The sequence below is a fragment of the Heptranchias perlo genome, chromosome 14 (genome assembly GCF_035084215.1).
Source record: "Heptranchias perlo isolate sHepPer1 chromosome 14, sHepPer1.hap1, whole genome shotgun sequence".
NCBI lineage: Eukaryota > Metazoa > Chordata > Chondrichthyes > Hexanchiformes > Hexanchidae > Heptranchias > Heptranchias perlo.
The window spans coordinates 36,035,146-36,061,064 of NC_090338.1; the positions used below are offsets into that span (position 1 = coordinate 36,035,146).

The 25,919-nt window shown below is 42.0% G+C and overlaps 2 protein-coding genes across 9 annotated transcripts in view; one reads left to right on the plus strand and one right to left on the minus strand.

Annotated features, from left to right (window-relative positions):
- fam13b (family with sequence similarity 13 member B) overlaps nt 1-5,654 on the minus strand; it is a 149,419-nt gene extending 143,765 nt beyond the window's left edge. For all 6 annotated transcript variants that reach the window (XM_067996271.1, XM_067996270.1, XM_067996268.1 and 3 more), the window contains exon 1: nt 5,442-5,654. The gene's annotated coding sequence lies outside the window, so the exon portion shown is untranslated. The remainder of the gene's footprint in view (nt 1-5,441) is intronic.
- On the plus strand, nt 5,373-25,654 carry LOC137332433 (thymosin beta-11-like). Of its 3 annotated transcripts, none has more exons than XM_067996272.1 (3): nt 5,373-5,792; nt 23,846-23,953; nt 24,252-25,654. In XM_067996272.1, exons 1-3 carry the CDS (start codon nt 5,675-5,677, stop codon nt 24,287-24,289), a joined length of 264 nt encoding a protein of 87 aa, XP_067852373.1. In that variant the 5' UTR covers nt 5,373-5,674; the 3' UTR covers nt 24,290-25,654. The 3 variants fall into 3 exon arrangements, with proteins under 3 accessions (XP_067852373.1, XP_067852374.1, XP_067852375.1); XM_067996273.1 differs by lacking the exon at nt 5,373-5,792 and adding an exon at nt 22,606-22,728; XM_067996274.1 differs by lacking the exon at nt 5,373-5,792 and adding an exon at nt 22,912-23,005.
- Nucleotides 25,655-25,919: the final 265 nt, after the last annotated feature.

Below are 25,919 nucleotides of genomic sequence, written 5' to 3' on the forward strand. Positions count from 1 at the left end.
GTTACACACAATAAAGAAACTACTCTTCAAATTTCTCTGTGGAACGCCCAAAAATTTGGGGCAGACATTTCAAAATCAATAATTTTGGCCAATAAATAAACACTTTTGTGATCTGTAAATTTTGGGGCGAGGGGGCAAGAGTTGTACATCTAGCATCTGGAGACTAAAAATGATAAAGAACAATAGTGTTCAATTCAAGAAACTGTTGTAACATTGTAATTCTGTGTACAATATTGTAATACAATATGTAGTACAGTGGAATGACCTCAGTTGTTTCAGTGACAGGAAATATTAGCAAAACAAAGTCAAGAAATGAGAGAAGAAATGAACCACAAAAAATTCTGGCTTGAGCTTTGCTTCATGAATAGGAAAGATATGGATCTCTGTGATCTTGTATTTTGCCAATATTGATTCCTCTAGTTGAGTATCAATTCTTTTCAAATGCTTTCATCTCAAGATGAGGAGGGCTTCAAGTGAACCACCATGGTGGGTGGTTATACTATTTACCAGAAGCTATCCTACAATCTGCAGCGATCATTTTTCTAACAGAGAAAAACTTGTAGGTGCATACATGGTGCAAGAAAAACAAGCAGTTCAACATTTTCCCAAGCCAACATAGCTATTTCAAAATTAACCATTATGCAATCCAAGTATCTTAACAAAACTGGCTTGCTGAAAGTCTTCAAAATAAACCAAAACACACTGAGCCAACATGTCAAACTTTCCATATCCAGAAAGAGGATTACCTCAAGCAACATCTTCATAATATTCTATAACTATGAATATCTTCCAGGTTTACCTTTGATAAGCCCATCTTTAAGGAATTCTACCTACTCCCCATAGATCAAGGGGAGAGATAAGCACCTGCAGCCCCAGACATGTGGCCAAATTTATAGATAAGTCAACTTTTATCAACTAATTAGATCCAACATTTCGCACCTTCTGGACTTTTTCTCTATTATATAACTGTCTGCAATTGCTTTTTCCCCTCCTCCTCCACCCCTCAATTCCTACTACCTTTCTTGAAGACAGAGACTCATGAAAAGGTGCAGTTTCCATATGTGGCAGAAGCCTTCAATTATTTAACTCAAGTGACCATGCATCTACCTGCAAAATGTCACCATGAAGCCAAAACCCAAAATGTAGCATCTGGTTGTATGCGCACTCACTTTCAGCACCGATCATTCTACAGCATTCAGGAGTGGGATCTTTGATCCATATTTTCCACTTAATAGCCCCAAAACATTTATGCCAGTTCTAATGTCCACTGCAATCCACGTTGAGATCAGCAAACATAGTGCAAACGTGGAATTTCTGGTTTGTGTCGCTCAGTACAATGCCACGCAGTGCATAATTAGCCATCAAGATATTTGCCGTTTACATCAGTTTGTTAAGTGCAAGAATTCCTCTTTCAAAATATCTCAAACCTATTTCAAAATTTAGCTACTATATTTTGCCATCAATTACCACTAAGAAATGTAGGTATTGGAATCAGTAAAGAAAATTTGCTGAATTTCAAAATGTCATCTGGTAACATTTTTGCCTCAGAATTATAAGATTATGGTTTCAAGCCCCATTCCAGAATTTGATCATACAATCTAGATTGATATTTCTGTACTGTGGGAGAGGTGCATTGTGAGCAGTGCCATATTTCAGATGACACAATAAACCAAGGGTCAACTGAAAAGATCCCATGTCACTATTCCAAGAGAATCAGTGTTCTCCCAGTGTCCTGGTTAGCATTTTAATCTCAAATAAAAACACCAAAAACAGAATAACTGGTCATACATTTAATTTGTCTTGTCAGAACACACAGTCTTGTTTGCTTATATAACAGTGACAGTATTTAAAAAGTAACTCATTGGTTATGAAGTGCTTTAGGGTGCCCCAACATATGATAAGATGCTATATGAATGCAAGATGTCCAATGTTAAATGTCCACTTATAAAACTCCACACTTCACTATCAAATATGGCTCCTGCAAACAGTGGCCCTAGTTTTAGTCTCTCTTCACACCATTTTGTGATTTGAAACACTGGTGTACCAGTTTCTTAATATCCCCAGTACCTTAACATCCCAAACAAGAGAACGGAGTAAATTGAAACGGTAAGTATCAGCAAGACACCAAAATTAAACTGTCAATTACAGGATAGAAATAACATGGAAAATATTAGCCCTGGGACAGGTACCAAGAAACCACAACTTGGCTTAATTCAACTATCGGTCCCATTGCCATGTTCAACTAAAGTCATGCTGCAGAATATTAGAAGTTCTAATCCAGAGCTTATCTAGCATAATGGCACCAATAGGTTTGAAAAAAAATTATATGTTAGCCAATATGCATTACATGTTGTGGGATACTCTTAGTTCATCACCTGAAGTTGTTGCTGCCACCAGTACTTCACCCTGGTGTTCTACAGCTAAAAATGCTGCCTCACCAGACACCAACCCTGGTTTGGATTGACAAAATCTGTAGCTGCATTGCTCAATATTTTTCAGTTGAAGTGGGCACAAAATGAAAATTTCACACACCCATTGCAGTTTATTGAAATCCTGATGCTATCACTGCAGTACTGCCAAATAGCTTGGTTATGTTCTTTGTCCCACACAATATAGCTAATTTTTCTAGTCAAATGTAACTCATCACAGAGCATTTTATTTGTTATGGACAAGGGGCTGCAGAGGTTATTTCAACCCCTTCAATGCAGTTAGATTTATTGGGTTCTTGTGTGGAGTTCGGTGAATCAACTTAGCTGATTTTAATATCGCCATAATTAACTTGAGTCTTCTGCTTCCAGATGAGGAAATTAAAATCAGTTATCAGAGACCTTATTGTTCATCTTCACTCCACTCAACTACATAAGGGTTCAGTTCATACCTAACTGCTAATGAAAAATGCTTTTTGTTGTGAACACAATTTAAAAGTATCAAGACTGTACAGAATTCTTCCAGGACTTTTTTTTAAAAAACAGAATAAAAGGTGTATAACGTTGGAGAAATTCAAATATAACCAAGACTTAAGACAACAATTAGCTCTAAGGGAACTGTACTGTACCTGTGCTACAGAATCATGGAGACCAGGAAGATCCCAGGTTTGATCCCCAGTTTGCAAAGAATTAGCTGATCTCAGTTAGGGTGGCAGGACAGGTGCAGCAAGCAGTTAGGAAGGCAAATAGTATGTTGGTCTTCATTGCAAGAGGATTTGAGTATAGGAACAAGGATGTCTTACTGCAGTTCTACAGGGCCTTGGTGAGACCACACCTGGAGTATTGTGCGTAATTTTGGTCTCCTTACCTAAGAAAGCATATACTTGCCATAGAGGGAATGCAGCAAAGGTTCACTAGACATTCCTGGGATGGCAGAACTGTTGCATGAGGAGAGATTGGGTCGACTCGGCCTGTATTCACTCGAGTTTAGAAAACAGAGGGGATCTCATTGAAACATATAAAATTCTGACAGGGCTGGACAGACTGGATGCAGGGAGGATGTTTCCCCTGGCTGGGGTGTCCAGGACGAGGGGGTCACGGTCTCAGGGTACGGGGTAGGACATTTAGGACTGAGGTGAGGAGAAATCTTTTCACTCAGGAGGGTGGTGAACCTGTGGAATTCTCTACCACAGAAGGCTGTGGAGGCCAAGTCACTGAATACATTTAAGAAGGAGCTAGATAGATTTCTAGACACAAAAGGCATCAAGGGGTATGGGGAGAGAGCAGGAATATGGTATTGAGATAGAGAATCAGCCATGATCATATTGAATGGCGGAGCAGGCGCGAATGGCCTACTCCTGCTCCTATTTTATATGTTTCTATGACACAAACGGCCTCAGCAACCTTGGGCTAGCAAGAGTAAAAGTCAGCCACAGTCCTTGCTACTGATCATTATCCAGTGCCACCCAACTTCGTGAAAAGAACAAATGCAGTATTGAAGTTCCCATAGTAGAATGGCCTGATCATAGTCAGGTATACTAATGAGAAATAGCTACTTGGGCGAAGTGCTGGAAGATTACTGACTCCAAAGGAGCCCTGTGCCAGCATGGCATTAACACTTTCAGCAGAGGTGGGGAAAAGGAAAAGAAAATTCAGGAGGGAGGGGTTGAGATTACTGAGTAATCTACAGTCACAGATGCCTATAATTCAACTTTCACAATAGTTTACATTTATATCTCATATGTTTTTAATAATAACCTATGCAAGTTTTTGTAAAGGATTGTCCACCACAGCATATTTTTGTATTAAGTACTGTACTTTGAAGTGACGTTCAGGAAATAAAATCACTTAACAGAATATTTGTCTACAAAGTTAAATACAAATCCATCCAAAACTAAACACACGCAAGAGCGGAATTGGGGGAAGGGAATAATAACCTTTACTCTATTATACGACGTATAAATTAATTTCCAGCATCCGTAGTATTTTGCTTTTGGTATAAATTAATGCACTATAGGACAAAACAGAAGCGTTTCCAAATTACAGATTGGCCATCGGTAGAATCGTATTTTTTTTTTAAATTCAGCAGTAAACGCGACATCCAGTTCCGTAAAGTTGTGTAAAAAGTAAAACGTTCAATCCAAATCTTCCTCTAACCATATTCACGATTTGATTATTAGGCGTAGTGTAAAGTTACGATTAGATGCAGCGAAATATTAAGCGTCCCTCGCCTAGCCACTGAAACGGTCAAGATGCCAAATCCTGCTCAGTCAGCCCAGCCGCAAATTATGCAGAAACTTCCTCAAACAGTGCAATGCACACAGCGTGTTTCGACGCTCTTATATGGCAAGTAGCTCCACTGAAAACATCTCACTGACCTTCTAGAATGGTCTACGAACCCCACCCCCAAAAAAATCAAATGCGCGTAAACACGCCGATAAAAGTGAAGCCCGGCGCAGCAACCGAAAAACTGTCCAGAATATTCTAGAGACGTTCGTACCTGGTGCACACTAAAAAAAACATGCAGCTGCACGAAGACGCCCGTTACTAACCTATTTCTTACAAAAACAATGTTTTTTTTAAAGCTTTTGGCGGCTGGCTACTTAATTTTCCTTTTTTGGTACAAAGCACTTGTACATCGTTTCCTATAAGTAAAATGACACTGCAGCCACTTGTAAACAAGGCACTTGTCCTTGTTTTTTGAAAAAAAAACTAAATTGGGTTAATTTCCCGTTATGTGTATGAGGATGTTTGCATAGTACATTAATTATAAAATGGGTATATTTAAAAATAGTCTCTCATTTTTTTAAAAAAGTGATAAAAGTCGCGCCCAAGCCTCCCAACAATTCCCCGCAACAGATCGAGTTCCTCCGTCGTCTCACAATTCCTAGCTGACTAGCGCATGCGCATCTTATGCTGGCCCTGCAACCGAGCGCGTGCTCAGTGCAGCCCGTCGCTGGGACAAAATTTCGCGGCTGCTCGAAGAAGTCGAACTCAGGCTGATTCCACACTTACCTGTCCGGGCCCAAGCAACGGAGCTCGGCACAGACCACTCCGGACTCGTTTATTTCCAGCCGTCACGTCGGAAAATACTGCTGTAACTTGCTTAAACAGTACAACAGTCTCCTGGAATTGCTTTCTTTTTCTTTCGACTTTTTTTTCCCCCGTATATTTTCTTCGCTAATGATCAGACAACATCTGCGTCACCAACCGAATCTGCTACAGGAAGTTACATCACCTGATTGACTATGCTAGCCATTGACAGACAAGCGGTGCGATTACGTCACTTGTCAAACAAGCAGCTGCTGGAAGGCCGCGCGTTACCATGGAGACGGGAATGGGCGTGGCAGCTCACGGCGTTTCGGGGTCAGTGCGGATCAGGAAAAACACCTCTCAACAAATAAAGCATAGATATATAAACAAATTGCTATATATTCAATATTAATTGGAACGCTAAACAGTGTTTAATTTAGTATATTACGTATTAAAATGCCATAGTGACAGTTCAATTAAATATTTTTATGTAGTTATGTAATGGTTCATTAATCATAATGAAAGAGTGATATGTGCTGCGGTCAGAGTAGCTACTAATGCTGCAGTCAGAACTGGCACTGTAATGCTGCAGGGTGCTGGAGTAAAGCTTGCACTGCAATACTGCAGTACTGCAGGCAAAACTGGCACTGTAATGTTACAGCATGCTGCAAAGAGCTGGTACTGTAATGCTACAAAATACAACAGGCCATTAAGTACCTTACCCAAGTGGCAATTCTTTATTGTGAGGCTGTGAAGGCAGTGGGCTATTTGAAAGCAGGGACCATCACAGCTGACCCTCACCTTGTCTTCTTCACACTTCCACACACATGGAATTTACAGCACAGATCATGAACAGGAGCAGGAACTCCAATTGATTTTTTTTCCCCATCGTTAGTACAGTGGCACTAAGGTTAATTGTAGCACTAAGGGAATCTAGGGATACGGGGATAGGGCAGGCAAGTGAAGTTGAGATAGAAGATCAGCCATGATCTTATTGAATGGCGGAGCAGTCTCAAGGAGCCGTATGGCCTATTCCTGCTACTGTTTCTTATGTTCACCCGCATTACTTCCCTGCAGAGATCAGCAAAGACCAAGGAGCAAACCTTGGAATTCCCTGGTTCACATGTTTCAGTACTTCATATCACAGTGCACTGAGCCATCAAGGTACTGCAAGAACTTGCAGGGGCTGATATTCAAACAAGTAAGTCATCAGAACCTGATGAAGTCAGACTCTCCGTGCAGCATAGGAGATAGCACAAAAGAGGAATATTTGTATGAAAGAGTACAATTATTTTAATTTACAGATTAGAAGAATTGGCTGTTACGATCTGAATCAAATATGTATGTAGATTGCTGTGTTAATCAGTTGGAACACTGACATTGGTATTTAAGCTTGACAAATTCCAGAAATGAGATAGAAAGGTACAAAAGATGAGAGAGTTTAGATAAATAGAATTATAGAAAGGTTACAGCACGGAAGGAGGCCATTGGGCCCATCAAGTCCGCGTCGGTTCTATGCAAGAGCAATCCAGCTAGTCCCACTCCCTGCCCTTTCCCCATAGCCCTACAAATTTTTTATTTTCAATTACATATCCAGTTCCCTTTTGAAGGCAATGATTGAATCTGCCTCCACCACCCCCTCGGGCAGTGCATTCTAGATCCTAACCACTCGCTCTGTAAAAAGTTTTTCCTAATGTCACCTTTCGTTCTTTGGCCAATCACCTTAAATCTATGTCCTCTGGTTCTTGACCTTTCCGCCAATGGGAAGAGTTTCTCTCTATCTACTCTGTCTAGACCCTTCATGATTTTGAATACCTCTATCAAATCTCCTCGCAATCGTCTCTGTTCGAAGGAAAACAACTCCAGCTTCTCCAGTCTATCCACATAACTAAAATCTCTCATCCCTGGAATCATTCTAGTAAATCTCTTCTGCACCCTCTCTAGGCCTTCACATCTTTCCTAAAGTGTGGTGCCCAGAACTGGACACAATACTCCAGCTGTGGCCAAACCAGTGTTTTATAAAGGTTCATCATGGCTTTTTTTTAATGCGTTTATGGGATGTGGGCGTCGCTGGCGAGGCCGGCATTTATTGCCCATCCCTAATTGCCCTTGAGAAGGTGGTGGTGAGCCGCCTTCTTGAACCGCTGCAGTCCATGTGGTGAAGGTTCTCCCACAGTGCTGTTAGGAAGGGAGTTCCAGGATTTTGGTCCAGCCATATATTTCCAAGTCGGGATGGTGTGTGACTTGGAGGGGAACGTGCAGGTGGTGTTGTTCCCATGTACCTGCTGCTCTTGTCCTTCTAGGTGGTAGAAGTCACAGGTTTGGGAGGTGCTGTCGAAGAAGCCTTGGCGAGTTGCTGCAGTGCATCCTGTGGATGGTACACACTGCAGCCACTGTGCGCCAGTGGAGTAAATGTTTAGGGTGGTGCGTGGGGTGCCAATCAAGTGGGCTGCTTTGTCCTGGATGGTGTCGAGCTTCTTGAGTGTTGTTGGAGCTGCACTCATCCAGGCAAGTGGAGAGTATTCCATCACACTCCTGACTTGTGCCTTGTAGATGGTGGAAAGGCTTTGGGGAGTCAGGAGGTGAGTCACTCGCCGCAGGATACCGAGCCTCTGACCTGCTCTTGTAGCCACAGTATTTATATGGCTGGCCCAGTTAAGTTTCTAGTCAACGGTGACTTCCATACTTTTGTACTCTATGCCTCTATTTATAAAGCACAGGATCCCATATGCTTTTTAACTGCTTTCTCAACCTGCCCTGCTACTTTCAATGATTTGACAACATATACCCCCAGATCGCTCTGTACCCTTTTTAGATTTGTGCCCTCTAGTTTATATTGCCAGGAACGAATGCTAAAATGAGGTTGCAAGCTGACTGATGGAAAAGAAGTCAAAGCCATTGGAATAGTTGGAGAGCAACCTAGGGGGATGGTGAGGTACAGTCAATCAAGGAAGTTTTTTAATAGATCAGCTTTAGAAAATAAGCTGGTGGAAGGGAAATACAGGAACACTGCATTTAAAATAAAAATCTGCAAACCTGTAGAGAGAAGAGACAGGGACCCTGTAAGTACAGCACTCTCTTGACCATCATTTTAATGTTACATACAATGGCTGGGAAATATTTATTTCAAAAAAGGTGTAATTTGCTCTTTTACTAATTTACAGAAGTTTGCCTTTGTGTTGTTCATAATTTTACGGCATCAATTTTAGTGAGGCACTGACTGAGTTTGGGTTGAGAGAAGGTAAGAAAGGGTTTTTGACCAGAGCAGGAATTGACAGTGACGTCAATGAACTGACCAGTAAGTGTGCTAATCTAACTGGAAGTTCATTCATTCTCGGGATGTGAGGGTCACTGGCATGGCCAGCATTTATTACCCATCCTTAGTTGCCCTTGAAAAGGTGGTGGTGGGCTGCCTTCTTGAACTGCTGCAGTCCACAATGCTGTTAGGTAGGGAGTTACAGGAAATTGACCCAGCGACGATGAAGGAACAGTGATATATGTCCAAGTCGGGATGGTGTGTGACTTGGAGGGAAACTTGGAACTGTTGCTGTTCCCATGCACCTGCTGCCCTTATCCTTTTAGAATCAAAGAAAGCTACGGCACAGAAGGAGGCCGTTCAGCCCATCGTGTCCATACTGACCAAACAAGAGCTATCCAGCTTAATCCCACTTTCCAGCACTTGGTCTGTAGCCCTGTAGGTTTTGGCACTTCAAGTGCGCATCCAAGTACTTTTTAAATGATTTAGGGGTTTCTGCCTCTACCACCCTTTCAGGTAATGAGTTCCAGACCCCCACCACTGTCTGAGTAAAAAACATTTCTCCTCAGCTCCCCTCTAATCCTTCTACCAGTTACTTTAAATCTATGCTACCTGGTCACCGACCCTTCTGCTAAGGGAAATAGGTCCTTCCTATCCACCAATCTAGGCCCCACATAATTTTATATACCTCAATTAAACCTCCCCTCAGCCTCCTTTGTTTCAAAGAAAACAACCCCAGCCTATCCAATCTTTTCTCATAGCTAAAATTCTCCAGCCCTGGCAACATCCTCGTAAATCTCCTCCATACCTTCTCGAATGCAATCACATCTTTCCTGTAATGGTGACCAGAACTGTACGCAGTACTCAAGCTGTGGCCGAACCAATGTTTTTTACAGTTCTAGCATAACCTCCCTGCTCTTATATTCTATGCCTCGGCTAATAAAGGAAAATATCCTGTATAGCTTTTTAACCACCTTACCTACCTTGTTGGACTATAATTTGGTGTTGTAAAATTGTTTACCTTTCTAAATGACGATTTATGCTGTCCCTCAGAATTGATTCCAATAATTTGCCCACCACCGAGATCAGACCGACTGCCCTATAATTACCCGGTCTATCTCGTTCTCCCTTTTTAAACAACAGTACAACGTTCGCAGTCCTCCAATCCTCCGGCACCACGCCTGTAGCCAGGGAGGATTGGAAAATGATGGTCAGAGCCTCCGCTATTTCCTCTCTTGCATCTCTTAAAAGCCTGGGAAACATTTCACCCTGGTTTGGCGATTTATCTACTTTCAAAGATGCTGAACCCTTTAATACTTCCTCTCTCATTATGTTCATCCCATCCAATATTTCACATTCCTCCTCCTTAACTACAATGTCTGCATCGTCCCCCTCTTTTGTGAAGACAGACGCAAAGTATTAATTTAGAACCGTACCCACATCTTCTGCCTCCACACGTAGGTTACCTCTTTGGTTTCTAATAGGCCGTTCTCTTTCCTTAGTTATTCTCTTGCTCTTTATGTATTTATAAAACATCTTTGGGTTCTAGGTGGTGAAATTATGGGTTTGACAAATTGCTGCAGTGCATCCTGTAGATAGTACACACTACAGCCACAGTGTGCCGGTGGTGTGGAAAGTTGTTTGTTTTTAAATGGTGGATGGGGTGCTGATCAAGCGATCACGTTTTGTGAGGATTGTGTTGATTGAGCTGTTAAATTAAGCAGATTAGCTGTAAAATAAATTAGCTAGATTGTGATATCTGAATTTTTTTAAATAAAAAAAACACTAATTGGAACCAAAATAAACAAAGTCAAATAATAATTCCATTTTCCCAATCGAGGATACATTCCAGGCCCAGCGGTGCCCACCGGTCACGGAAAGCCTCAAGCGTACCGGCAGACACCACATGCTCCCTCTCCAGGGCCACCCGGGCGCGGAGAATGCTGCATGATATCTGAATTGAAGATATGGCCAAGAGAGCTGAGTAAATGCCTGAATGTGTCATTAGGTAAAGTTCTATAAGTATAATAAAAGTCAATGTTGCAAGAGGCTGATTGATTGAGACGCTGACCAGAGTGAGCGTGTGGTAACAGAAGGCAAAAGAGGGAGTTTTGTCTGAATAGGAGTTCAGTGCTGAGATGGATGAGGCCTGGTTCAGCAAGACCAGGCCAGGTAAGTGAGAAACTTAGTTCAAGTGTTGGTAACTGTAAATAGCACAGCAGGTAGTAATATAGAAATGGCAATATCGAGCTAGATTAGAGATGTGTGCAGCATGCATGATGTGGGATATCCTGGTTCTGCAAGTATCCAGGAGTACACATACATGAAGGATCAGAGGATTGAGTTGAAAGAGGGAAATCCTATGCTGGAAGTCCAGCTGGCTACAGTGGCCCAACACACATAGGGAGGAAATATTCTGAAGGACACATTGCAGAAGATGGTCACCCTATAAATAATCACCCTATAAATAGGACTAATGACAGAGGGGAGGAAGTGGGTGACCGCCAACAGGATGAAGCAGTACAACAAAACTTGTTGGTCTGGACTTGTCCAATATTGCTACTCAGTATTTTACAATCTTGGGGCTCAAGAGGCTCACATTGCTTGAGTGCACAAACCTCATTGCTGCTTGATTGTGCAAACACCAGTTATTGTTGTGTCCAAGGAGCTCTGTCTTTGCTACTTATTCTGCACCAGGGAGGCATTTGGAACTTCAGTCAGACCTCCAAATCTCATTCACAATTCTGCACATGACAGTGAATGTCACTACTGCCTTGAACTTCTATGCCAATGGCTCTTTTCAAGCTGCCTCAAGTGACATTTGTCAGATCAGCCAGTCTGCGGTGTATTGCTTCTTACAAAAGGTCACAGTTTGTTTTCCAGGGTGGATGATTTCATCAATTTTCCTAAGGCCAACAACCAACAATAAGAGAGAGTGGCTGGCTTCCCGGGGTGCAGGACCTTATTGAAGAAGCCCATATGACCATATAGGTTCCTTCCACAATTTCAGTGCCATTTATAAATAGCGAGGGCTTCCATTCAATTAAAATCTGGGTTGTATGTGGACCATCAGAACTACATCATCCAGATGGGTGCCAGGTACCCTGGAAACTGCCACTGTGCATTTATTCTATACGAGCCAACAGTTTCACCATTGTTTCATAGCATTTCCACCCTAAATGAATGGATCCTAGGCAACCAGGGATACCCTTGTGGCTGATGACACCGCTAAGTAATCTATGAACATCAAAAGAAAGAAAATATAATGATTTACATGTCTCAACAAGGATACAAATAGAGCAAGTAATAAACTTGCTAAATCAGAGATTCTGCTGTCAAGATAGGTCCAGGGTTATACAGCTGTACAGCCCGAGAAAGGTCTCCAAAATATATGCTGAACAATTATGCTATCAGGAGAGTTGTCATTCAGCAGGTGCAAGAGGAGATGATTGGATGTGCATGCATGCAACTTGAGGTTTAGTACAGAGTCATGATGTTATTTGGGTTGAGACGGAAATAATGATGCTAAGGCTTAGGACTAACCAGCTCCACTGGAGCTGCAGCAAGTATGCCATATCTAATAACCTTAACAGAACAAACATGTCATTTAAACTTGGAAGTACCATGCATGCACATCTGTTCATCTTCTGTTGCAGAAAATTGGCTCAGGACAAGTGAACTCTTTGCTCAAAGTCCAAATCCAGCAAAAAAGTATTCGTGGAATAGTGCTTGTTGTGCTGACAGTATCTCTGAAATTGGTGATTCCCCTTTATAACTTTGTGGAGAAATGTAGCTTACTGCTTATTCTAGTGTTCCTCCAAGATGCTACCCTTGTAGGAGATGGAAGTTGGCTAGCTACTGGATGTCAGTGAGCAACTCGGGATGGTAGGGGCTCGGTACCTCCTTCTTCAAAATCATAAGATGGCCCTACAATTGCTGATGCCACATCTGTTACTTTGATGGCTGCCTGGGCCTGACTGCTTTCTTGCTCTGCTCGGATCATTTGAATGGGGCAACTTGGTGGTATGGGCAGAGAGTTGCTCTGAGAAACTGCTTTCTCTTCTGCCATGTCCCTGCCACTGGGCATCCCTCAACATGTCCGGCCATCTGTGTAACAGCTCTTCTCTTTTGCTTCTCTCTCCTTAACTCTTATTTTTGCTTCTCTTTCTGTCTTTTTCAGGTGGGAGATGGAGGGGGTATTGGTGTTATGACATAGTGTGATGGAGAAAGGAGCTATCAATTACCTCAGGGTAGGGGTTGCAGGGAAAATGTAGTCCTCAGCAGATTTCTTCCCTTGCTGTCCCCCGATCACTTGAGCTTCCCCCTTATTCCCTCACACCCACTGTGTCTCCTACTCCTTCATCTTCCCACTACCCATTCCCCTTCATACCACCCAACCCTATCAATACCCCTACCTCTTCCTCTTTGAATGACCCACTCAATCCCTGTACCCTCTCCTCCCTCTTGCTCCATCATCACTCACCTCACCCTTAATCTTCCATCCACATTCCCGCTCACTTCCCCCAATGGTGGGTGCTGAAAGGCCAGAGACCACCCCACCCTCAAGCAGTTTCCCTCATCCCCTTCAGCCCTTAACTGGAATGGGACTTGAACCCACGACCTTCTGACTCGGAGGCGTGAGCACTACCACTCAGACACAACTGACACCTTCTGACAGATCACCTTCATCCATTTCCACTATTTCCAATACAATCCCACCACCAAAAACATCATCCCCTCCCTTCCTTGCTTTCTGGAGGGACCATTCGCTTCGTAACACCCTGGTTCACTCTTCCGCTGCCCCTAACACCTGCTTTCCTTCCTCTGGCACCTTCCTGTGCAAATAGAGGAGATGCATCACTGCCTATTCGCCTCCTCCCACTCCACTGTCCAGGACCCCAAACACTCCTTTCAGGTAAGACAGCAATTTAAGTGTGCTTCCTCCAACTTTCTATTCTGTATTTGCTGCTCATGGTGCGGTCTCATCTATAATGGGGAGACCAAATGAAGATTAAATGACCGCTTTGCTGACTACCTGCATTCTGTCCACAAGTAAAACCCTGAGCTCCCTATCACCTGCCACTTCAATTCCTCATCCCACTCACTCTCTTTTTTGTCTTTGGCTTTCTACACTGTTCCAATGAAGTTCAACGCAAGCTCAAGGAGCAGCTGCGTATCTTTCTACTAGGCACTTTGCAGCCCTCTGGCCTTAATAAAGACTTTAATTCCATCAGCCCTGAACTGTAATAGCTGGACAGTCTGCACCCTTAGTGTTAACCTTCATTTTTCTTCTCCCAGGCTCCTGGGCCACTAGAATGTGCTCCGCTTTGCCAGTTTTTCAGGCTTCCATTCCATTAAAACTGCTTTACCCATCTCCTCAGCTATTCATACATTCTCTGTGTCTCTCAAATGTCTTTAATTTCTCTCATCGTGCCTTCTATTGTTTCATGGTAATACCACTTCTGGCATTTAGACAACCATTTTCCACTTAAGCAGATCATTTTATTTCTTCTCGCTTGTATGTTTGTGTTCTCTCATCTTTTAAGATGCTCATTAAAACCTACCTCTTTGACCCAGCGCTTGGTCACCTGTCCTAATATCTCCTTATGTGGCTTGGTGTCAAATTTTGTTTTGATAATGCTCCTGTGAAGCGCCTTGGGAAATTTTACTATGTTAAAGGTGCTATATAAATGCAAGTTGTTGTTGTTTGGTTTTCCCTCCCCTTTCACTTTGTTCTGCTCCTTTTAAATGCTGTTCACCTGTAATATCTTGCCATTCCGACAAAGCGTCCACACCTGAAATAAGAACATTAGAAATAGGAGCAGGAGTCGGCCATCCGGCCCCTCGAGCCTGCTGCGCTATTCAACAAGATCATGGCTGATCTTCTACCTCAGCGCCATTTTCCTGCACCATCCCCATATCCCTTGATGCCTTTAATATCTAGAAATCTATCAATCTCTGTTTTGAATGTACTCAATGACTGAGCCTCCACAGCCCTCTGGGGTAGAGAATTCCAAAGATTCGCCACCCTCTGAGTGAAGAAATTTCTCCTCATCTCAGTCCTAAATGGCCTACCTTATTCTGAGACTGTGACCCCTGGATCTAGACTCCCCAGCCAGGGGAAACATCCTCCCTGCATCTAGCCTGTCGAGCCCTGTAAGAATTTTGTATATTTCAATGAGATCACCTCTTGTTCTTCCAAACTCTAGAAAATACAGGCCTAGTCTACTCAATCGCTCCTCGTACGACAATCCTGCCATCCCAGGAATCAGTCTGGTGAACCTTCGTTGCACTCCGTCTATGGCAAGTATATCCTTTCTTAGGTAATGTTAATTTTGTCTTTTCTCTCTACAGATGCTGACTGACCTGCTGTGCATTTTTATTTCAGATTTCCAGCATCTGCGACTTTGACTTTATGACTTTTTATTTATATCTCCAAGGCTGAAGCCCTGTGAATTCAAACAGGTAGAACCAGTTCAACCAGCAAGAGTGGAAGAGGAGTCAAAAGTTCAAAATTACACCTTTCACAATAACATAATTAAGTGTATCCATTAAATTATTTTTTGATACTTTCATTAAAATTTTACTTTAAGTCTTCAGCCTCTCCCTTGATATTTTTGTCTCGAGTTCAGATTCTTGAAGCTAAATTTGGATTGTGCAGTCTGAGCACATGTAGTGTACATATTGGCCAGAATGCATCAATATTGTGCAGTCAATTGTACAGGTGAGATATTTTTCTTTATCTCCTGGCACGCCGTCCAGTACCTAATTTTGAAAAACAAGAAGACAAATTTCAAAAGCTTTACTGAAGTAAAGCTAATATTGAGTGTTTTTGTAAAAAAAAGAGGGATTGTGTGAGAGAGAAAAAAATGACAGTGTTCTGATTACACACCTGCTGTAGCTTTTGTATTGCATTGTATAAACTTTAAAAGTGCATTAAACTGAGAGAGAGAGAGACAGAAAGGAATGGAGTCCTTACAGGAAGCTAGGTAGAAAGAAATAAGATCCAGCTAGTTGTAGGAGCCATTGAGCTTATACAGATGTCAGTGGAAAGCTCGTCCTCGGAAGTAGAGCGAAGGAAAGGAAAGGGAAGAGTCAGAGATGAACCACGTAAAGGTAAGAGATGGGTGGAAATGTGACATAATTAATGACATTTCCTGGATCAGAACGACAGCAGGAAGCAACACCAACACAGTCATCAATGTAAATGGAAAAATAGAATCATAGAAGTTTACAACATGGAAACAGGCCCTTCGGCCCAACATGTCCGTGTCGCCCAGTTTATACCACTAAGCTAGTCCCAATTGCCTGCACTTGGCCCATATCCCTCTATACCCATCTTACCCATGTAACTGTCCAAATGCTTTTTAAAAGATAAAATTGTACCCGCCTCTACTACTGCCTCTGGCAGCTCGTTCCAGACACTCACCACCCTTTGAGTGAAAAAATTGCCCCTCTGGACCCTTTTGTATCTCTCACCTTAAATCTATGCCCCCTCGTTATGGGCTCCCCTACCTTTGGGAAAAGATTTTGACTATCGACCTTATCTATGCCCCTCATTATTTTATAGACTTCTATAAGATCACCCCGAAACCTCCTACTCTCCAGGGAAAAAAGTCTCAGCCTATCCAACCTCTCCCTATAAGTCAAACCATCAAGTCCCGGTAGCATCCTAGTAAATCTTTTCTGCACTCTTTCTAGTTTAATAATATCCTTTCTATAATAGGGTGACCAGAACTGTACACAGTATTCCAAGTGTGGCCTAACTAATGTCTTGTACAGCTTCAACAAGACATCCCAACTCCTGTATTCAATGTTCTGACCAATGAAACCAAGCATGCTGAATGCCTTCTTCACCACCCTATCCACCTGTGACTCCACTTTCAAGGAGCTATGAACCTGTACTCCTAGATCTCTTTGTTCTATAACTCTCCCCAACACCCTACCATTAACGGAGTAGGTCCTGGCCCGATTTGATCTACCAAAATGCATAGGTCAAGGAGGGGGCCTAAATAGGACTGGAACAAAGAGTTTCCCATAGCAACACCTGTTATCTAGAGGAAGTGAGTGGAATTAAAGGAAAAGTTGTTCAATGTGGGAACAAGTTCAGCCAGATGGAGGAGGTCGATGGTGGATGGGAACTGTTGGGCCACTGTTCGAGGAAGAAGCGGTGGGTGCTCAGGCTGTCTTGGCAAAGGATGGAGATGTAGAAAGATTCTACGACCATAGTGAAAGGGAGACAATTTGGGCCAGAAAACTGACATTTGTTAAAGTGGTAGAAGGCATCATGGATGTAGGTAGATGAAGATTGTGCAAGGGGAAGAAAAATAGGGACAAGATAAGAAGAATTTCATTCAATGGGGCAGGATCAGATTGATACGATTGGTCTACTGGGAACCTTCTGTTTTCGTACTTTGGGGAGGAAGTAGAAGCGGGCAGTACAGAGTTAGGGAACTATGAGGTTGGAGGACATGGAGGGAAGATATCCAGAGGAGATGAGGTGGGTAACGGTTTGGGAAATGATGTCTTGGTGTTCTGTTATGGGGGTTGTGGTCCATGGGAAGATAGGATGAATTGTCAGAGAGTTGACGTTCAGCCTCGGCAAGCTGGAGGTCTTTCCAGTGGTTTTGATAATGAGAGAGAGATTGGACCTGAAAGAATGGAGCACAGCACGTTTAGAGGGATATAGATTAGAGTGAGTTAGTGAGGTGGAGAAATTGTCACAGCCAATAGCATGCTGGCAGCTTTCAATAAAAATATCAAGAGAGGGTAGGCGCCAAGAGGGAGTTTCCAGGTGCATCGGAAATGCTGAAGACAAGCGTAAGGGTCAGATATACAGGGGGAAGCCTCCTGGCAAAAAAAAAATGGGTGTGGAGGCAAATGTGGCAAGTTCAGCATCATGTGCAGTTTGAAATTTGTTGAGGTGGGGACGTAGCACCTCTACTTTAGCACCCTCACATCCTCACATTTATCACTTCACCTCTCCCATGCCACTTGCCACACATTCCTTAACTGCCAGCCTTACTCTCATTTACTTATCTCTTTGCAGGAAGATTTGGTACACCTTGCCTGCCAAAGGCAGGCCACTGGAAGGAGTTTTCCTACCCTCAAGAACAAGGCCAGGCAATTCGTGGGGAGGCACAAAGCTCTTGACATGGAAGGTGTTGAGGTTCGTTGGGGGGGGGGGGGAGGGGTGCGGTTCGGTGGTCGGGAATGGCGGCCAGAGCGGCAATCTGGGGTCGGGAAAGGAGGCGAGTGAGTGCGATCAGGGGTCAGGAGCAGTGGCGATTGGGAGGGGGAGGATCAGAGTTCAGGATGAGCAGGAGTGCTTATATGCAGGTAAGTTATTTATCTTTGTTGCAAGCAAACCCTAGGGCTAGTTTCCCTGAGCGCAGCCCACGATGGTGCTGGCTGCCTCAGGGCAAACCAATCCTGGAGAGGAGACCATAATCAGGAATTAGGCCCCTTATTCGCAGAGGCCTAACGCCTGCTTCAGGCATAGGTAAAGGGCACCTCTTGTTATCCTTACTCAATATGCACGCGCTTCATGCCCACCATTTTGGGTGTTTAGGTGTCCGTGCAGCATCTTAAAACCAGGCATTGCGCATTGCAACTTCTGGGCCAAGGTGTAGACAGAACTGATCGTAGTGGACAAATGTGGTAGTCAGGAAAATATCTCCCATCTCAAATTGACATGAATGTCTCTTACAACTAGCAATGGGTTATCCTCTATATCTTTCTCAAGCTGCTGATGCTGCTCCTGTTGATATATTTGCTCCCCATAGGTGCCTTTGTCCTGTGGGGCCTTTATGAGGAGGCCTTTTTGTGAAACAAAATTGTGCAGTATTCAGCACATTATCTTTGAGACCAGTCCTCTGCCTATGAGTAACTTAATTTAAACTAATGGAAAATGACTCAAAAAAATTATGCTGAAGCATTTCCTACTTTCATTGGTGTACACTAGTCAGTTTCTTAGTAAATTTATATTTTTTAATATTTAAAAACTCATTTTGAGAGGGGGTGGCCAGTTTTGTGGGCGGGGCTAGTTTCAGCGATTTTTTTTTTTAGCCAGCGCAAAAAGTTGCGAAATTCGAATTATGCTGAGCGCAAATTACGCCCATCGTAATTTGGAATTCTGTGATGTTTTGTGCTGATTTGGCAGGATTGCGCTGAAAAAGCCAGTGCAATCTAGCGGAATCTCTGGACCAATGTACTTACCCATCATTACTCTGGGTCTTCTACTGATCTCCCTCTGAAGTTACAGCAGGTTATCAAGAAACTCCCATGGAGTTTCCAGACCCAAATGTTTTAAAAAGAGAGCAGATGTAAACATAGCTCAATAATATCACTGACTTCAAAAAAATATATTTTGAAGGTATGTTATTTCTATTTTCATATCTTATCCTGAGTTTCCTTGATCTACACTACAGATTCCAATAAAATGCTGGGTAGAGGGTTCTGAAATCAGATGTTAGGTACATGAGAATGGCTGAGGTAACTCGCCTACAGTTTTCCCTCCCTTTCTGTGGCAAAAAGCCTTTCCTCAACTCCTTGCCTCCTCTAACAGCAACATGGCTGTGATTAGAAATTGGCAAGAGGAATTATGGGGATGAACTGGTATTCTATCACTCTGATAGAATGCATTTATGGTACAGCGCTGAAGTGGCAATATCCCTCAATTATCAATTAGCAGTCGGCTATGTATCATCTTTATAGACAGTAATTTCATCTTTTTGCCCTCCCTAATTTACACAGCAGCAGTAGAGGCCTCAGTTAAATACAACAAACCACTTGGAGATGTATGTATACAATGAATAGGATGTGCACGGGAGAGAATCCATTATAATTTTCACTTTGGAGATGAATTATGTATTGTAGGTTGTAAAAGTCAACTCTCTGACCACAGATTTCAGACAAGTTCAGTTGCACTGTACTGTTTTTCCCGCTACCTCTGCAGCAGTGGTGCAACCACCACACAGGACAGTCGGGAAAGTCCTGGCCAGCTTTTAGCACAAGGGTTAAACTGAGCCAGGAGAGTCCAGTAAACGGTTCTGACTCTCACATTTTAGCACTGGTTCCAAGCAGCAGCAGTTGTGCGTGTCTTTTAGTGCAGACAAAGCAAGCATTTATATATAGATTGATCAACTCAGCAATATCCATACTGTTCAGTAACAGATGACAGTGAATTGTTCCTTTTCACCCTGTGTAATGTAAATGTACATTCTTTAAGGGAAGAGTAGATTAAAGATTCGAAGCAGAGGCAAATGAAAGAGGAGAGTGCTGGGAAGTGGGATTGCTCTAGCATATAGCTGACACAGACACGATGGGCCAAATGGCCTCCTTCAGTGCTGTAAATTTCTATTGATCTAAGAGAAAACACAAGCATCTGTAGAGAATGGGGGAGAGAGGAGTGTGGGAATCAACTGGGTCGGGTAGAGACAGCTGGTGCACATGTACTGGAGCACGGGAAGTCATCATAGAAAATAATAAAAGAAGCAGCATCAAGAGAGGAGAGAGGAAAAATGTAATGGCAAAGAGTTTCCAGGAGACATTCTGGCAAGAAATACCAAGCTGAGTGCAGAAGAGTGGACATCAAGGGACAGAGATGGCATAATGGAGGCTAGGAGGCAGAACTAAGGTAGGGAACAGAGAGAACCCTAGGTTTAGGCAAGATAGCAATGCCGATATCCCTGAGCACCCTGAGTGCGGTAGAGCACAGAGTGATCATCAGCAGAGTGCACAGAGAGAGCTGCAGTGAGACTGACGAAGCGAGCCTGAATTGAAATTCAGCTCCAGAAAGCTGTTGTAGAGGCAAAAAGCAGAAGGAGGTAAGAAAAAAGAGAAAAACAGAAAGTTAAAAGTAAGAGGAGAAAGTGGGCGAGAGAGAGGGACAAAACTGAGGGAGACAGCAAAACAGAAGTTGAGGAGGAGAGGAACAAAAGTGAAGGAGAGATTTTTTTTCTAGATTTACCACTACCAGCATTCTTAGTTGGATAGGTGAGAAGCTGAGAGTTTGTTTGAGGACCACTGAATCATTTCTTCAGATTTATTTTCAAGAATGACTGTTAACTTAAGTGAAGGTATGTGGGCAGGGAATGCATGTAGACAGGGCATTTATGTGGGAAGACCTTCAGTGTCCCTATCTTCATATCATGGGCTCTGCAGAATCACAGGTCCTATTTGACCATAAACTGAGCTTCCAACCCCATATCCTTTCCATCTCCATAGTATCACCCATCTCCATAGTATCACCCATCATCACCCCTGCCTCAGCCCACCTGTTGTTGAAACCCTCATCCATGCGTTTGCTCCAGACTCAACTATTTCATTGCTCTCCTGGCCGACCTCCCACCTTCCACCCTCCATAAACTTCAGCTCATCCAAAACTCTGCTGGCCGTATCCTAACTCACACCAAGTCTGGTTCATCCATCACCCCTGTGCTCGCTGTCCTACATTGGCTGCCAGTCTGGCAATGCCTCAAATTTAAAATTCTTATCCTTGGGTTCAAATCCCTCCATGGCCTTGCCCCTCCCTATCTCTGTAACCTCCTCCAGCCCTACAACCCTCTGAGATCTCAGTGCTCCTTCAATTCTGACCTCTTGTGCATCCCCGATTTCCATCGCCCTGCCATTGACGGCTGTGACTTCAGCTGCATAGGCCCTAAGCTCTGGAGTTCCCTCCCTAAATCTCTCCGCCTCTCACTCCTCTTTTAAGATGCTCCTTAAAACCTACTTCTTTGACCAAGCTTTTAGTCATCTGTCCTAATATCTCTTTATGTGGCTCTGTGTCCCATTTTGTCTGATAACACTCCTGTGAACTGCCTAGGGACGTTTTACTATATATAAATGCAAGTTATTGTTGTTATTGTTGAATGGGAAATTGTGAACATTTTTTTCATAATAATGCCCCTTTAGAACAAGTCTGTTCGTTCAGATGAAATCAGGTATGAATTCAAATAAAGCCCAGAAATAGGAAACAATGCATCCAATATTGATTCATACCCTACAATGCTAACCAATGTGTAAGCATTGGTGACACAAAAGCAAAACTGTGTCACTTTTTCACAACTTTGTATTTTGTGATAGGTGAAGATTAAAGGCGAAGCAAGTTTACTTTGTTTTCAAGCTGAGGTAGGGAATTGCTAAAATTATTTTTTCTTAAGGTAACCATACCTAACATTGTATTGGTTGGTCCAAAAGTCTGAAAGTCTGTTTCACTAAAACACTATTTTTTTTACATTATGTTCATGAATGACAAAAATGTGTTGTCAGACCTCCCAGTTCCTGATTTATCTTTTATTTAAAAAATCCCTGCTCAGCTTTAAGCGTCTTCTTGCGTCGTTTCGAAAGCAAAAAAAGTACGGAAATATTACAATCATGGTGTTATTTTGCTAATAAATACCCTCCATTCCATAGCTCGCTTTTAATTTATACTGGAAAAAATCCTTCCGGAACGTGCACAGCCATTCTTGCTGAGTAGGAATGTGTACATTTATCGAGAGAGGACTTGATCTTTTGAAAAATGAAACCAAGCGTTTGGTTTCATTTTGTAACTCCTCCATTAGTGACACTGGCCACTATACTTTCTCGGAGCTGGGCGTTTGAAAGTCTGGGCCATTGTGATGAGTGCCTTTCTGACAGCAACCAGCATAGCGTTCGAATAGCACTTTATAAATTAAGGCAGCATTGATTATTTTTCAAAAAGTGCTCTGGAAACCTTTATTGTGTGCTTCCCAATAATATCAACAAGACGATGCAAATGAAAATGTTTGGAAAAATATCATTGTGTTGTGTGTGCCTGACATTGCATCGAAAATTATGTGCGGTTCTTCTGTCTCCCCAGGCATAAAGATAATTTACTATAGTACTGGTTCGTTATAGTGTATTATTCACGGCTGATTGTCATTCCGCGAATATGTTGGATGTTGGGGTTGGTCTAAGCTATTACTATGCAAAGGCACCGATCTTCCCATCCCTGGGAGAGGACAATGCCCCATTCACTTGTTCACTCCGGTAAGAATCGCCAATAACTGTATTTCGGTTGCGTCCTGAATCCTGAGAAATGGCTTCTCCCTACCTCCGCTTTGCATCAGTTTTCTGCTGATGCTGATAGCCAGTTCCAGGAACACTGCAATGCTATTTGCTACACGGTTGATTTCCGGTAAGGCGGTCCCTGTTGTGTCAGATATTTATGCTAATCACGCGGAGCTCTGCGCCTTTTAATCCACGCCCAGGCAGTGCAGATAGAGGATAGTATCTGAATCTTTGGTAGAGCGGGACAAAGATAACGGTAAGTAATACACCCGCGCTCTCTTTTGACCATATTCCTGTAATTAACATTTGGATATTATAGTATCCAAACATTTATTGATTTCGCATTTATTTAGGTTTAAGATCCGTTTGTGTTCGCAATTTTAGCAGTTTTGCTGAGCTACCACTTCCTTTATTAAAATTAGTAATCAACAAACGGATAAAGGTGTTAGTTTATTTAGATAAAGATATGTATAAATCTTCCGGGCGAATTGTTGAACGGTTTAAAATTAAATGGGATTGTAAATTTTGGAAATTTGCGGTCCTTGGAACAAAACGAGGGTATTGGAAGGTTTTCTTTTGTTAAACTGTTTCATTTCAAATTCCGAGTTATGTGAAATTCAACCGTGCAAATTCCTTACATTTTATTTTGTAAACTATAACACCAAAAATCTGAGCCTGAATTAATGCCCTTCAGTAGGGCGGCTCCCTTTGACAACAATGCTAAACAGAGGAATGTAAGATTAGTGTAACTGTAATACAATCTTCGGGAGGAAAAAAATCTGCGGAACTAAATGGTAGGACTTTAGCAAAGCATAATGCTAAAATCTATGTTTTCCTGTAAGGCTGATAATCGTTTGTAGTTTTCGATGCATTTTCATGTCGTGCATCGTTTGGCATTCATATGACTCGTTTTTATTTGTGAAACTTCTGGTTAATCCAGTTTGCACACAAAAAGGCCATATTTGAAATGTTATTCAAGGATTTAAATTTATAAATGCTACTTACTGCTTTCTAGTGTGTGCTTTGTTCTCATACTAAGTGACTTTACTTGCCGCATTGCACTGTACAAGTCTTGGGTTGTGATTTTATTTTGCAGCAGACGCCATGTCAGACAAACCAAATCTTTGCGAAATCATACAATTTGATAAGAAAAAACTGAAGAAGATAGAAACCAAAGAGAAAAACCCTTTGCCAACAAAAGAGAGTAAGTATGCCAAAGCTCGAGACAGCCTTCAGACTGCTGACCACACCTGTACGATACTATTGTGAAGGATCATTATAAATTGCTATCACTTTGGCATGAAATAGTGTAAAATGTACATAATTAATTTTTAATGCTGCAGAGTATTTTAATATTTGATATGATAAATTATGGGATGTGTCCAAATGCATATGTGTAATTTTGTTTTACTCCGAAGGTTAATGTTGGAGAAAACCTTGTTTAGGCAGTTGAAATTAGATTGCACAGGTTTCGCTAAAACGTTGGTTTCTTTATGTTTCAGCAATTGAAGAGGAAAAGAGACAAGAATCAGCTTCATGAACGTGAAATGGAGGAGATGCAACTTTTAATTGTTTTTAAGTTGACTGGTTTTCGTTTCAAAACCCTTACTGCTAACTGACTCGCGGATGGGACTCTGATGTAGCATCCACTCCACTCCCAAGATAGGGACTACTCCCTCTATTGCACCAAGGGACCAACTTCTCAATATAATGGTGTTTGGACCATACAGTGATAGGAAACAATGTATCTGCCCACTAAATATGTGAATTCAGTTTTATTTTATTTGTGTATTTAAACTCCATCTTTCCATGGACACTTCTATGCTTAACATGTTACAAAACAAATAAAAACCAATGAAATAACTGAATGTGTGGAATACTTCAGATTTTTTTCTTGCCCTTCCCCACCCCCAAAAAATCTTTGCAGGAAATTGGCAAAATCCATTTGATTTTCTTTTCGTTAAAGTTTCCCAATTGAAATGATGCATCGGAAAAATGTTCCCCCATCTTTGAAACACTAATTGAATGAACATTTTAGGTGCTTATTTGCATATATTTTGAGGCATCTTGTACTAAAAATGTATGTTCAAGAGGTATGGCAACAGTCAAGTGGCTGGGAAAAGTTATTTTTGCCTGTCTGACAGCCTATTTGCAATTACTTAATTTGCATATTTACACATAATACCTATAATGAAAATGATGCACATCATCAGTAATGATTCTCCTTTAAATGTATTGAAAAGTTCTGTCTAGGCTCCTAAAGGATCTGCAGTTGATTTAAATAATCACCATGCACACATAATACATAAATATGTGTGCCTTTTGGGAATCTCTTTTGTCCAATACAAAACATAAATGATGCTGTGGTTTAATTTATTTAATATTGACGTGTGTCACCACTGAATTGTTCTAATCAAATAGCCTTTAAAAGGCTATTGCAACAGAAAGTGTGACTGTTATACGATATATGGATTTTGTTTCCAATTTATAAAGGAACATTTGAAATTTCATTCTTTCAGAAAACACCTTTTTAAAAAAATTCTACTTTCTGTTTTTCTAGTAAACCATGTCATTTTGAAAGATTACAATAAATGGAAGATTAGTTAGAAGCCTAATTTTTTAATTTTTGTCCTATTTATAATTCATTTTTGTCCCCAACTCTGTGATGCTACCATTATCCCCAAGCTGAGGACAGGCAATCTGTTCCCAGCCATCTGCAATACAACTCTTGACTAATGATTTTTCCCCTCCTCCCTCCCATAGGCAAAACCTCAAACTATATAGTGAAGATTAAGTACTATGGGTACAAGTTTGTGTCCTGTTTTCATACTGCAGTGTTACAGCTCCAATGTGTTATGGTGTTTAATGTAGTTATCCTTTCATGTAATAAAACTGTAACAAACAATGCTTCAGTTCTTGCTGGTCTGTGAATAAATGCACATTGTATGGTACTGAATGACTGCAGAGGTGCTACAAATGGTCTCAACATTCCCAGGCTAGGGAGGAAATATAAATCTCCTGCTGGAAATATACATAAATGTACATAAGCTAAAAGCATGTTTGGGCTTGACTGGGATGACCCATCTCTTCTCCCCCACCCCCTTCTCACATGGACAAATGTCCAGGCTCATACATAAATATTAGTTGGATGACTGCTTCTGCTGCAACCT